At 41.2% G+C, this 13,295-nt stretch overlaps 1 protein-coding gene across 1 annotated transcript; it reads left to right on the top strand.

The window, feature by feature from the left end:
- Positions 1 to 11,451: 11,451 nt before the first annotated feature.
- LOC118989540 (40S ribosomal protein S2-like) lies at positions 11,452 to 12,399 on the top strand. The gene is given in 2 exon segments (XM_037049870.1): positions 11,452 to 11,814; positions 11,817 to 12,399. Coding segments are annotated over 2 exon segments (870 nt in total). The 5' UTR covers positions 11,452 to 11,477; the 3' UTR covers positions 12,350 to 12,399.
- The last annotated feature ends 896 nt before the right edge of the window (positions 12,400 to 13,295 follow it).

The following is a 13,295-nucleotide window of genomic DNA, read 5'->3' as shown; positions in this document are numbered from 1 at the left end:
GAAACTCCCAAACTCTTTTTATGAAGCGAGCATTATCCTAATTCCAAAACCAGATAGAGACACAACAAAGAAAGAAAACTTTAGGCCAATATCACTGATGAACATAGATGCTAAAATCCTCAACAAAATATTGGCAAATCGCATCCAACAATACATCAAAAAGATCATACACCATGACCAAGTGGGATTCATCCCAGGGATGCAAGGATGGTTCAATATCCGCAAATCAGTAAATGTAATACACCACATAAACAAAAGCAAGGACAAAAACCACATGGTCATATCAATAGACGCGGAAAAAGCTTTTGATAAGGTACAACACCCATTTATGATAAAGGTACTCAGCAAAGTGGGAATAGAGGGAGCATTCCTCAATATAATAAAGGCCATATATGAAAGACCTACAGCCAACATCATACTGAATGGGCAAAAACTGAAAGCTTTTCCACTAAGATCAGGAACAAGACAAGGTTGTCCACTTTCACCACTTCTATTTAATATAGTATTGGAAGTTCTAGCCACAGCAATCAGACAAGAAAAGGAAATAAAAGGCATCCAAATCGGAAAGGAGGAAACAAAACTGTCACTGTTTGCAGATGACATGATAGTGTACATGGAAAATCCTATAGACTCTACCAAAAAATTGCTGGAACTAATAAATGAATTTGGCAAAACAGCGGGATACAAAGTCAATATCCAGAAATCAAAGGCATTTCTGTATACTAACAATGAATCAGCAGAAGCAGAAATCAAGAAAAAAATCCCATTCGATATAGCAAAAAGAAAAATAAAATATCTGGGAATAAATCTAACCAAGGAGGTTAAAGACCTGTATGCAGAAAATTACACAACACTGAAGACAGAAATCAAGGAAGACACAAACAAATGGAGACGTATACCGTGTTCATGGATTGGAAGAATTAACATCATCAAAATGTCCATACTACCCAAAGCAATTTACAGATTCAATGCAATACCTATTAAAGTACCAATGGCATATTTCACAGACATAGAACAAACACTTCAAAAATTTATATGGAACCATAAAAGACCCCGAATAGCAGCTGCAATGTTAAGAAAGAAGAACAAAGTAGGAGGGATCACAATACCTGATATCAAACTGTATTACAAGGCCACTGTAATCAAAACAGCCTGGTACTGGCATAAAAACAGGCACATAGACCAATGGAACAGAATAGAGAACCCAGAAATAAACCCAAATCTCTACAGTCAATTAATATTCGACAAAGGGGGCAGTATCATAAAATGGGGTAAAGATAGCCTCTTCAACAAATGGTGTTGGGAGAACTGGACAGCTACATGCAAAAAAATGAAACTCGAGCACCAACTTACATCATACACCAAAATAAATTCAAGGTGGATAAAAGACTTAAATATAAGCCATGACACCATTAAAGTCCTAGAGGAGAACATTGGCAGGAAAATCTCAGATATTTCACGCAGCAACATTTTTACTGATATGTCCCCTAGAGCAAGGACTATAAAGGAAAGAATAAACAAATGGGATCTCATCAAAATAAAAAGCTTCTGCGCAGCTAAAGAAAACAGCATTAAAATAAAAAGACAACCAACTGTATGGGAAAACATATTTGCCAATGATACCTCAGACAAAGGTTTAATCTCCAAAATATACAAAGAACTCACACGACTTCACTCTAAGAAGACAACTAACCCAATTAAAAAATGGGGAAAGGACTTGAACAGACACTTCTGCAAGGAGGACATACAGAGGATCCAGAGACACATGAAGAGATGCTCAATATTGCTTGCTATCAGAGAGATGCAAATTAAAACCACAATGAGATACCACTTTACACCGGTGAGAATCGCTATCATAAACAAAGAAACAAACAACAAGTGCTGGAGAGGTTGTGGGGAAAAGGGGACCCTAGTTCACTGTTGGTGGGATTGCAGACTGGTACAACCATTATGGAAAACAGTATGAAATTTTCTCAGAAAACTAAAATTGGACCTGCCTTTTGACCCAGCAATTCCACTGCTAGGATTGTATCCTAAGAACCCTAAAACACCAATCCCAAAGAAGATATGCACCCCAATATTCATAGCAGCACAATTTACAATAGCCAAGAGTTGGAAGCAACCTAGGTGCCCGTCAGTAAATGAATGGATCAAAAAACTATGGTACATATACACAATGGAATTTTATGCTGCAGAAAGAAAGAAGGAGCTCCTACCTTTTGCAACATCATGGATGGAACTGGAAAGCATTATGCTGAGTGAAATAAGCCAGGAGTTGAAGGAGAAATACCATATGATCTCACCTTTAACAGGAAGCTAAACAACAAAACAAACAAGCAAGCAAAATATAACCAAAGAGACTGAAACAGAGAACAGGCTGACAGTGACCAGAGGGGAGAGGGGAGGGAATTTCAGGGGAAATAGGGGAGGGATTTAGAGGAATATATATAAAGGGTACATGGACAACAAATGAGAGGGCTGGAAATGGGAGGGAGGGGGGAGCACAGGGGGTGGGAGGGGATGGGAGTAATAGACAGAAAACTGTACTTGAAAAATAATTAAGTAAATTTTAAAAAAAGAAAAAAACCACTTTGTTATGAAATATGTCATAATACCAAGATATGCACAAGCATAAGGGCACAATCTAACTCCATATTATGAGGCACATGCTCCTGTGACCACACTGCAGGACAGAAAATAGAGCATTGGTGACTCCAGGCCTTCCTCTCAGGTCCCCTTCCAGACTCCTCAACCCCCAAAAGGAATACAGTCTATGCTTCCCCACAAAGTGAGTTTAGTTTTGCCAGTTTTTGAACTTCACATAGATAGAATCATACTGGATGTATTCTCTAAACTTTTCAAGTTTGTGCTCATCAATTCATTCACCAACTGTTTATTGAGCATGTGTCAGGCTCTCCAGTAGGTGCCCAGCACACAGCAGTGAGCACACTCCATGATAGTCCTGCCTGCGTGGTGCATCCATGTCTCCAGTGCCCTTCGGAGTGGTCCCTGAGGTCGCGCTGACTCCACAGGGCTGACAGCCCACCTCCAGATATTACAGAGCCTCCTTTCAGGTTCTGCTCAGTGTTGGGCCTCCTGCCTCCTCCCTTCTCCCCATGCTCAAGTAAAGCTGGTAGCTATCCCCAGGTTTTGTCACCTCTAGTTTTTTACAGCTCGATCCCACACTTTTCTCCCTGGACTTAGCTCCAAATGATTTTTGGTTGTTTCAAAACATCAATCCTTCCTCAGAGGACAGATGTTTCCCACCCTGAGACTGTACAAAGAATATGCTGCAGGCAGTGACCCCAGACCCCAAGTGCAGAGACAGCCTGTGGAGGAGTCTCTGCGGAGGGCTGACTGGGGTGCAGTTCTGGGTGATGGGGACACTTTCCTTACCTCATCTCACACCATCTCCCCCAGTCTGTCCCTACCTGTAGGCTGGGCTTCTCTTGGCAGAGTGCTGGTGACAGGGCTTGGACTTCCATCTGCCGGAAGGGGCCAGCACCCTCCAGCTGCTTAAAGCACTGTCAGCCAGCTGGCAGCACTAAAATGATGTCGGGATCAGGTGGTCAGTTCCTGTCTGGGGCTCCGGGAGCTTCCACCTGGTCTGGGAGAGGTCAGAGGAGGCCTGGGGTCATTTCGGGAGCTGTATGAAGAAGTCAGGTTTGATGACTACTATGCAGAAACTGCAGGGAAGTACTACCCCCCTCCCCCTGCTGGCAGCTGGGTTATTCCAGAAGGCATGTCACTCTCTGTCACTGAGTCATAAGAGCAAGTGGATCATCAGATGTCTGTTTCTGCTCTCTACCTTGGACACCTGGGGGTGCACAGTGGGTCACTGACCTGATCCTCTCTCCTGTCCTCGCTGAGGGAGGGAACCAGGGCAGGATCATGAGAAGTAAGGAGCTTTGTTTTCTATTATCTAGTCACAGGTCAAAAGGGGAGCTTGTTGGTGAGCTGCTTTGCCCCAAGGCTTGGGCCCTGAATGTCAGGATGCACAGAGGAGGCCTGAGAGCAGTTGGTATAGGCCAGCCTGGATCTCTCAGGGTCCTGGGGCCTACATGGTCTCATCTCAGGTGGCCCAGAAGGCCCTATACAGGGAGAAGTTCCCCCCAAGCTCCAAGACAGTGGTCTGTTTGGCAGTGATACAGAGAGAAGGAGCTCTGAGGTCACTTTTCTCAGGGAAGCTGAGACTGGCCCAGCCTGTGAGTCAGGAGTGTCCTCAGACAGATCATGCTGGAGGCCCAGCTAGCACCATGTCTGGAGAGAAGCCACATGGGTCCCACAAGCCCCTCCTCCCACTGTGGGTTGCCAATGCTGCTCTCAGGAGCAGACTGCTGAGTCCCCACTCCAGGGAACACACAAAGGGTATGGCTTTGGACAAATTGCTTTTCTAGTGAGGACTGGGACATGCCCATGGATGCTCTCCAACCAAAGTTTTACATCAGCCTGAGCTGGGCATGGTTGGCAATGACATCATTATAGTCCTGGGCTGGGGGAGGAGAGCTGGCTGCCTTAATTAGTGTTTGCAAAACCCACAGGAAACCTGATGTTTGTATCTAATCAGTCCTTAAGTAGCCACACTCACCACTTTGTCCTCTCTTGCTTCTTAGGACACTCCCATGCTGTTGTATAAACCCCACAGACTATTCTCCTCTATCTGTTAGAAGTACTTTCCACTTGGATAGCACATTTCAAGAACATTCACATTATAACAAAATAGGTAAGATGGGCCTACTTTGTAATGAAATTCTTTCGCCACAAAGTGACATCATCATAAAAAAATATTACCACAGCAAGATGGTTTCCCAGCTTTCCAAAACAAAGAATCCCACCTTCATACCTGAGTCATCAAGTCCAATCCAGGCCCAGAGTAAGGTGTGGCTTTGCCCAAGTCACTGGCTTCCTTCCAGGCCCTGGAGGAAGTTGACTGAGCCCCAACTCTAGGATTGTGAAATCTGAAGAGGTCCCAGAAAGAAAGACGTATCCAGGAGCTCTGGAGTGAATGACCAGAAGACCCTGGAACCAGCTCCAGGGGTGGGAAGATATTGCACCTTCAAGGAAGCCAACTCCACTGCTGTCCCCATTTCAGTCTCAGCAATTAGGCAAGATTGGAGGCCAAAGGCATACTCTGCATTCTGGGTAACTTCAGGGATCGTTTCTCCTAGTTTCTCCCAGAGTTAAGTCATTAGCCCCCACCGCTGACCTTTGGCCTTACTTCACCCAGAGGACTGACAAAGTATTGTTCTATTATAACCTGCCTGTGGGCTACCTAATGGACTAATGCATCATTTCTATTTCACCCAACTCAGAATTCAGAATGGCATTGATAAAAAAATGCTACAAACCCAATTACCAATCCTAGAATACCTGGGGCAAAATATCACTGTTGAAACACAATAGACTCCCCAAGTCAAAAATTTTCTTTGGGGAATTAGGATATTCTAAAGCAGCTATGTATACTGATGGCGAGACACATACTCAGAAAAGATACAAGCTTTCACCTTGGGCTGATTCTAGACTTAGAACCTATTTTTCAAATGTTAAAGAGAACCCCTAGCACAGAGCCAATGTGGAAAGACTGGAAGACGATGTCCTTTTTAACTTTTTCTGTTTTTGTTTGTTTGTTGTTTTGTTTGCTATTTGTTTTGTTTTGCTTTGGTTCTTGGAATTCAAAATAATTTCTGTCTAAAAACACTACCTGAACACAAGTTTCTATACCCCAAAAGAAATAGTCTTTATAGTAATAATTTGGAAAAGTTACTAAACAAATAGACGACTATATCCTTCAACAACTAAAAAATCAGCAAACCTGGGGGACAGGGGAGAGAATTTGATTCCCAGAGTTTCTACATAATAATATTCAAATGTCCAGTTTTCAACAAAAAATCACAATGCATACAAAGAAATAGAAAATTACAGCCTATTCAAAGAAAGAAAATATGTCAACGGCAATCACTTCTGAGGATGTTTGGGCAAACAAATATTTCAAACAATTGCCTTCACTATGCTCAGAGCTAATGTAAAACATAGACAAAGAACTGAATGAAGTCAGGAAAATCTATGAATGAAGTGGAAATATCAATTTAGAGGTGGAAATTATAAAAATAAACCAAACAGAAAATCCAGAGCTGAAAATACAGTAATTGAAATGCATAGTTTACTAGAGGGGTTCGACAACAGATTTAAGTAGGTAGAAGAAAGAATCGCTGGATTTTAAGATAGGACCATTGATATTGAATTTGAGAAATAGAAAGAAAAAAGAATTAAGAAAAGTGAGTACATTTGAAGGGAGCTGTGGGACACCAGGATGCAGACCAGTATATGCATAAGAGTCCCATAAGAAGAAGAGAGAAAAAAAGGGAGAAAGGTATTTGAAGAAACAATTGCTGAAAAATACCCCAACTTTGTTAAAATCATAAATCTACAAGTCCAAAAATCTCAATGAACACCCAAAAGGGTGAATTCAAAGAGATCCACACGATGACACTTATAATCAAATGGCTGAAAGCCAAAGACAGAGTGTTGAATGCAGCAATGGAGGCAATTTACTATGAAAGAGATTCTCAATGAGATTAACAGGCAATATTTTACCAGAAAACATGGAAGGTAGAAGATAATGGGATTACATATATGATGTGCTGAAAGAAAAACTTTTAACAAAGAATTCTTTATCTGGCAAAACTGTCCTTCAAAAATGAAGAAAAAATTAAGATATTTTCAGAAAAACAAGAGCTGAGTGAATTCATTATCACTGCATTTCCCTAAACAAATTCTAAAAAGGATTTTCAGGTTAAATGATGCTAGACAGTAACTCAAAACCATTTGAAGAAATAAAAGGGAGAATTGGGCCAAGATGGAAGCATCAGTAGGTCTGATTCACTTCCTCACACAACCAAAAGAAGGATAACAACCAATATAAAAACAAACAAACAAAAAACCCCAACCAGAACTGACTGAAAACTGAACTGTATGGAAATTTGACAAAACAAGCAGTTAAAGAAGAAACATTCACCCTGGCTGGTGTAGCTCAGTGGATTGAGCTCGGGCTTGCAAACCACATGCTTGCAGTTTGATTTCCAGTCAGGGCACATGCCTGGGTTGCAGGCCAGTTCCCAGGAGGGGACTCCTGAGAGGCAACCATACATTGATATTTCTCTCCTTCTCTCCTTCCTTTCCCCTCTAAAGATAAATAAATAAATCTTAAAAAAGAAGAAGAAACATTCATACAGATTGGTAGGAGGGGTAGAGACAGGCAGCTGGAGCAGAGAGAACATGAAGCAAGGCAGCGGCTGGCAGACTGCATGGGTGAGACAGCCACTGGTGGATCAGGTGGTCCCACATTCGAGTGTGGATAAACTGGAAGGAACAACTGGGGAGTGAGACAGACCACACAAGCCAGGGTTCCAGCATGGGAAAATAAAGCATCAAAATCTTTGGATGTAACAATCTGTGGGGGTTGCAGTCAGAGGAGAAACTGCCCGCCTCACAGGAGGGTCTGTTGGAGGGGTCCATGGGGTCCTAGAATGTACACAAGCCCACCCATCTAGGAATCAGCACAAGGGCAGCACCTGAAAGGGAAAAATTAGGTTGTGGTGAGTGGGTGAAGTGACTGAAAGCCACCAAGAGCCAAGCAAGTGCCATTGTTCCTTCTATGATCCCTCTCCCACATATACAGCCACAATGCAGCAAGTGAGCTGCCCTGATTCAGCAAATACTGAAGGCTCTGCCCCTTGCAACATAGCAGGTGTTCTGAGACAAAGAAATATGGCCCAAATGAAGGACCAAAGCAAAATTCCAGAAAAAGTAGTAAGTGACTAAGAAGATAGACAATCTATCAGATGCAGAATTCAAAACACTGGTAATCAGGATGCTCACAGAAATGATGGCATATGGCTACAAAACAAAGAAAGAAGTGAAGGCTATACAAAATGGAATAAAGAAACAATATATAAAGAACCAACAGTGAAGGGAAGGAAAGTGGTACTCAAATCAACAATTTGGAGCAAAAGGAAAAAATAAACATTCAACAAGAACAGAATGAAGAAATAAGAATTCAAAAAAGTGAGAAGAGGTTTAAGAACCTCCAGGACAACTTTAAATATCCCAACATTTAAATCATAGGGAAGTCAGAAGGGGAAGAGGAAGAGCAAGAAATTGAAAACATAATGAAAGAAAACTTCCTCAATTTGGTGAAGGAAATAGACATACAAGTCCAGGAAGCTCAGAGTCTAAATAAACTGAACCCTAAGAGGAACACACCAAGACACATCATAATTAAATTATCCAAGATTAAAGATAAAAAGAGAATCTTAGAATTTAAAAAATAAACAACCATGATCCAACTATGTGCTGTCTCTAAGAGACTTTATATCTAAAGACACAAATAGATTAAAATTAACATGACAGAAAATGATATAGCATGCAAATGGTTACCAAAAGAGAGCTATGATGGTTATACTACTATTAGACAAAAATAGACTTTTAAAGTAAAAAAAACTGATACAAGAGACAAAGGTTGATATTACAAATTAATAAAAGGGTCAATGCATTAAGGAGGTACAATAGTTATAAATATATACACACCTGGCAACAGAACCTCCTCCCCAAAAGAAAGAAAACATATGAAAAACTGAAGGGAGTAATTGGTGGTTCTACAATAATAATTGGAGACTTCAATACACCATGAGAGCCCGAGAAGGAGAAGAAAAAGAGAAGGGGGCTGAAAAATATTTAAAGAAATAATGACTGAACATACCAATTATAAATAGAATATCTAGAGAGGAGATCAATACGGAAACAGAGGACTTGGACAACACTGTATATCAGCTACACCTAACAAACATCCACACAACATTCCACCTGACAGCAGCAGATGCAGCATTCTTCTTAAGTTTACATGGAACAGTCTCCTGAGTATGCAACATATTAGACAACAAAACAAGTCTCAATAAGTTTAGGAATATTGAAAGCATACAGTGTATCTTCTTTTACGACAATGGAACAAAGCTGGAAATCAGTAAAACAAGAAAGATTGAAAAATTTATCAATATGTGGAAATTAAACTACATTTTTGAACTACCAATGTGTGAAAAAGAAATCACAAGTGAATTTTTTTTAAACATGGAGACAAATGGTTTGGGAAAAGTAGGTAGATATGTACCTATATTACTATTACTGAATCAAAAATTATAAAAATTACTATTTGTCCTGATTTAAAATTTTTTTAAAATAAAACATGGAGACAAATGGAAGAAAAATACAACCTACTAAACAGATCTGATGTTGCAACAAAGTGCTGTGAGAAAATTTATAGCTGTAAATATCTGCATTTATATTTATTTTATAGCTGTAAATACCTTTATTTACATTTATTTTATAGCTGTAAATACCTATAAGAAGAGTTCAAATCACTTTCTTGAGACACAAGAAATAGAAGCAAAAACTAAACCCACAGCTTGTGAAAGGAGGAAAAATAAAGATTAGACCAGATATAAATAGAATTGAGAATTGAAAAACAATAAAGAGAATTAATGAAATCAAACTTGGTCTTTGAAAGACCAACAAAAGTGATAAGAAACTTGAGCTAGACTAAAAGAGAGAGAAAACACAAATAACTAATATCAGAAATAAAAGTCAAGGACTTCCGCCAAGATGGAGGCATAGGTGGAAACACTGTGCCTTCTCGAGCAACCAAGTTTAAAGTCAACAAGGTTTTAGTAACAAAAACCCAACCAAAACACAGAAAATTGAACTATACGGAAGTCCGACAGCAATAAACCCTTCAGCCAGACCGGTAAGAGGGACGGAGCCAGCAGTAGAGCAGGGTCGACAGGAAAGATTCCCCTGACCCAGGCGCAGCAGGCAGTGGTAGGTGGATCCGAGGTGTGGGCTAGAAATGGGCGGACCCAGTGAGGGCGCAAGGTGGCAGAATGTCCACGGTCACACAGTCGCGCGCAGATAAACTAGTGAAGGAGCAAGCAGTGAGACAGACTGCGCAGGCCCCAGTGGCAGGAAGCAGCAGAGGGGATGGAAATTCAAGATGGAGTAGAACAGACGCCATTATGGCTCTCTGACCCCGCCCCCACATACAACATCACAACCCAGCCACTGGGTCGCCCCACCCTGGTAAACACATAAGGCTCCGCCCCTCATACATAACAGGCACAAATAGACCAAAATATTATGGCTCAAGAAACATCTCTAAGCCCCAGAGCCAATAACTCTAAGCGACCAAGAAATAGCCAATCTATCAGATGTACAGTACAAAATACTGGTGATCAGGATGCTCACAGAACTGGTTGATTTTAGTTACATATTAGAGGAAAAAATGAAGGCTAAACTAATTGAAATGAGGGGAAATGCACAGGAAACCAATAGTGATGGAAAGAAAACTGGGGCTCAAATCAAGGGAGTGGACCAGAAGGAAGAAAAAAATAACCAAACAGACAAATATGAAGAAACAAGAATTTAAAAAAATGAGGACAGGCTTAGGACCTTCCAGGACATCTTTAAACCTTCCAACATTCGAATTATAAAGGTACTAGAAGGGAAAGAGGAAGAGCAACAAATGGAAAACTTATTTGAACAAATAATAAAGGAGAACTCCCCCAATCTGGCAAAGGAAATAGACTTCCAGGAAGTCCAGGAAGCTTAGACAGTCCCAAAGAAGGTAGACCCAAGGAGGAACACACCAAGGCACATGATAATTACATTAGCCAAGATGAAAATGAAGGAGAGAATTCTAGAAGCAGCAAGAGATAAGGAGACAGTAATCTACAAAGGAGTTCCCGTCAGACTGTCAGCTGCTTTCTCAAAAGAGACCTTACAGGCAAGAAGGGGCTGGAAAGAAGTATTCCAAGTCATGAAATCCAAAGACCTACAGCCAAGATTGCTCTATCCAGCAAAGTTTTCATTTAGAATGGAAGGACAGATAAAGTGCTTCTCAGATAAGTTCAAATTCAAGGAGTTCATCATCACCAAGCCCTTATTATATGAAATGTTAAAGGGACTTATCTAAGAAAAAGAAGATAAAAAACATGTACAGTGAAATGACAGCAAACTGTCATTAACGACCACGCCTAAAACAAAAACAAACTAAGCAAACAACTAGAAAAGGAACAGAACCACAGAAATGGAGATCACATGGAGGGTTATCAACAGGGGAGTGGGAGGAGGAAAAGGTACAGAGAATAAGTAGCATAGACAGTAGGTAGAAAATAGACAGGGGGAGGGCAAGAATAGCATGGGAAATGTAGAAGCTAAAGAACTTATGACACATGGACATGAACTAAAGTGGGGGAATGTGGGTGGGAGAGGGTGTGCAGGGTGGAGGGGAATGAAGGGGGGAATGGGACAACTGTAATAGCATAATCAATAAAATATATTTAGAAAAAAGAAGCACAGATTGGGAAGCAGTCAACATTAATTTAATAACTATGTATGGTATTAGGTCTTTTTTTCCCAAGGAACACCAAATGGTGGATGACGCCGGTGCTGCGGGAGGGTCGGGAGGCGCTGAGGGCCCTGGAATGGGAGGCCAGGGCAGCGGCTCCCGAGGAGGATTTGGCAGTGACATCCGGGGTGAGGTCGCGGCTGGGGGCCAAGGCCATGGAGTTCATGGAGGCAAGGCCGAGGATAAGGAGTGGGTCCCCGTCACCAAGTTGGGCCTCCTGGTCAAAGACATGAAAATCAAGTCCCTGGAGGAAATCTATCTCTTTTCTCTGCCCATCAAGGAATCTGAGATCATTGACTTTTTCTGGGGGGCATCCCTCAAGGACGAGGTTTTGAAGATTATGCCTTTGCACAAGCAGAATGTGCAGGCCAGAGGACCCGATTCAAGGCATTTGTCGCCATTGGGGACTACAATGGACATGTTGGTCTGGGTGTTAAGTGCTCAAAGGAAGTAGCCACTGCCATCCGTGGGGCCATAATCTTGGCCAAGCTCTCCATTGTCCCTGTGTGGCGAGGCTACTGGGGGAACAAGATCTGCAAACCCCACACCGTCCCTTGTAAGGTGACCGGGTGCTGTGGCTCTGTGCTGGTTTGCCTAATCCCTGCACCCAGGGGCACTGGCATTGTCTCGGCCCCTGTGCCCAAAAAGCTGCTGATGATGGCTGGTATTGATGACTGCTACACCTCAGCCAGGGGCTGCACTGCTACCCTGGCCAACTTTGCCAAGGCCACCTTTGGTGCCATCTCTAAGACCTACAGCTATCTCACCCCCAACCAATGGAAAGAGACTGCGTTCACCAAGTCTCCCTACCAGGAATTCACTGACCATCTGGTAAAGACCCACACCAGAGTTTCTGTGCAGAGGACCCAGGCTCCAGCTGTGGCCACCACATAATTTTTGTACAAGGAAAATAAAGTGAATTAAGCCTGTTAAAAAAAAAAAAACTATGTATGGTATTAGATGAGTACTATGCTTATCAGGGTGGTCACTCTCCATAAGTTATATAAATATCTAATCACTATGTTGTACACCTGAAACTAATATAATATTGTATGTCAACTGTAATTAAAAATAAAAACAAATTAAAAAAAGAAAAAATGAGATCACAAGAAAATTAAAGACCAATATCCCTTGTGATTAACAAATCTAAAAATTCTCATAAAAATACCAGTAAACTGAACATAACAGTGTATTTAAAAGAGTATGCATCATAACCAGGTGGGTTTTATTCCAGGAATGTATGGATGGTTCAACACTAAAGAAATAATAATAATGTAGCCCTGATCATGTGGCTCAATGGGTTGGGCATCATCCTGCAAACTGAAATGTTGCCAGTTTAACTCCTAGTCAGGGCACAGGGCTGAGTTGCAGGCTGGGTTGAGGCAACCAACTGATGTTTCTCTTGTGCATCTACACTTCTTTTCCTCTCTTTCTCCTTCCCTTCCCCTTTTTCTAAAACTATATAAATAAAATTTTTTAATTCAATGTAATATGATACATTAATAGAATGAAGGAAAGAAACACATGATCATCTTAATTGACACAAAAAAGCATTTGACAAAATCCAACACCTTTTCATGATGAAAACACTCAGAAAACTAGAAGTACGGGGAATTTTAACAACATGATAAAGCCTTATAGGAGTAACCTCAACTATCATCATACTCAATGGTAAAAGTCTGAATGATTCCCTCCTAAGATAGGAATAAGACAAGGTTGCCAATTTCACTACTGATATTCAACAATATACTGAAAGTTTTTGCCAGAGAAATCAGAGAAGAAAAAAGAAATTAACATCATGCACATTGAATTGAAAGAAGTAAAATTATCTATTTGCAGA

This window comes from Sturnira hondurensis, unplaced genomic scaffold (assembly GCF_014824575.4).
Source record: "Sturnira hondurensis isolate 20B ecotype Veracruz unplaced genomic scaffold, ASM1482457v3 Scaffold0006496, whole genome shotgun sequence".
NCBI classification, from domain to species: Eukaryota; Metazoa; Chordata; class Mammalia; order Chiroptera; family Phyllostomidae; genus Sturnira; species Sturnira hondurensis.
Note: the sequence above shows the minus strand (reverse complement) of the source record. Positions and strands in the feature narration are given on the sequence as shown.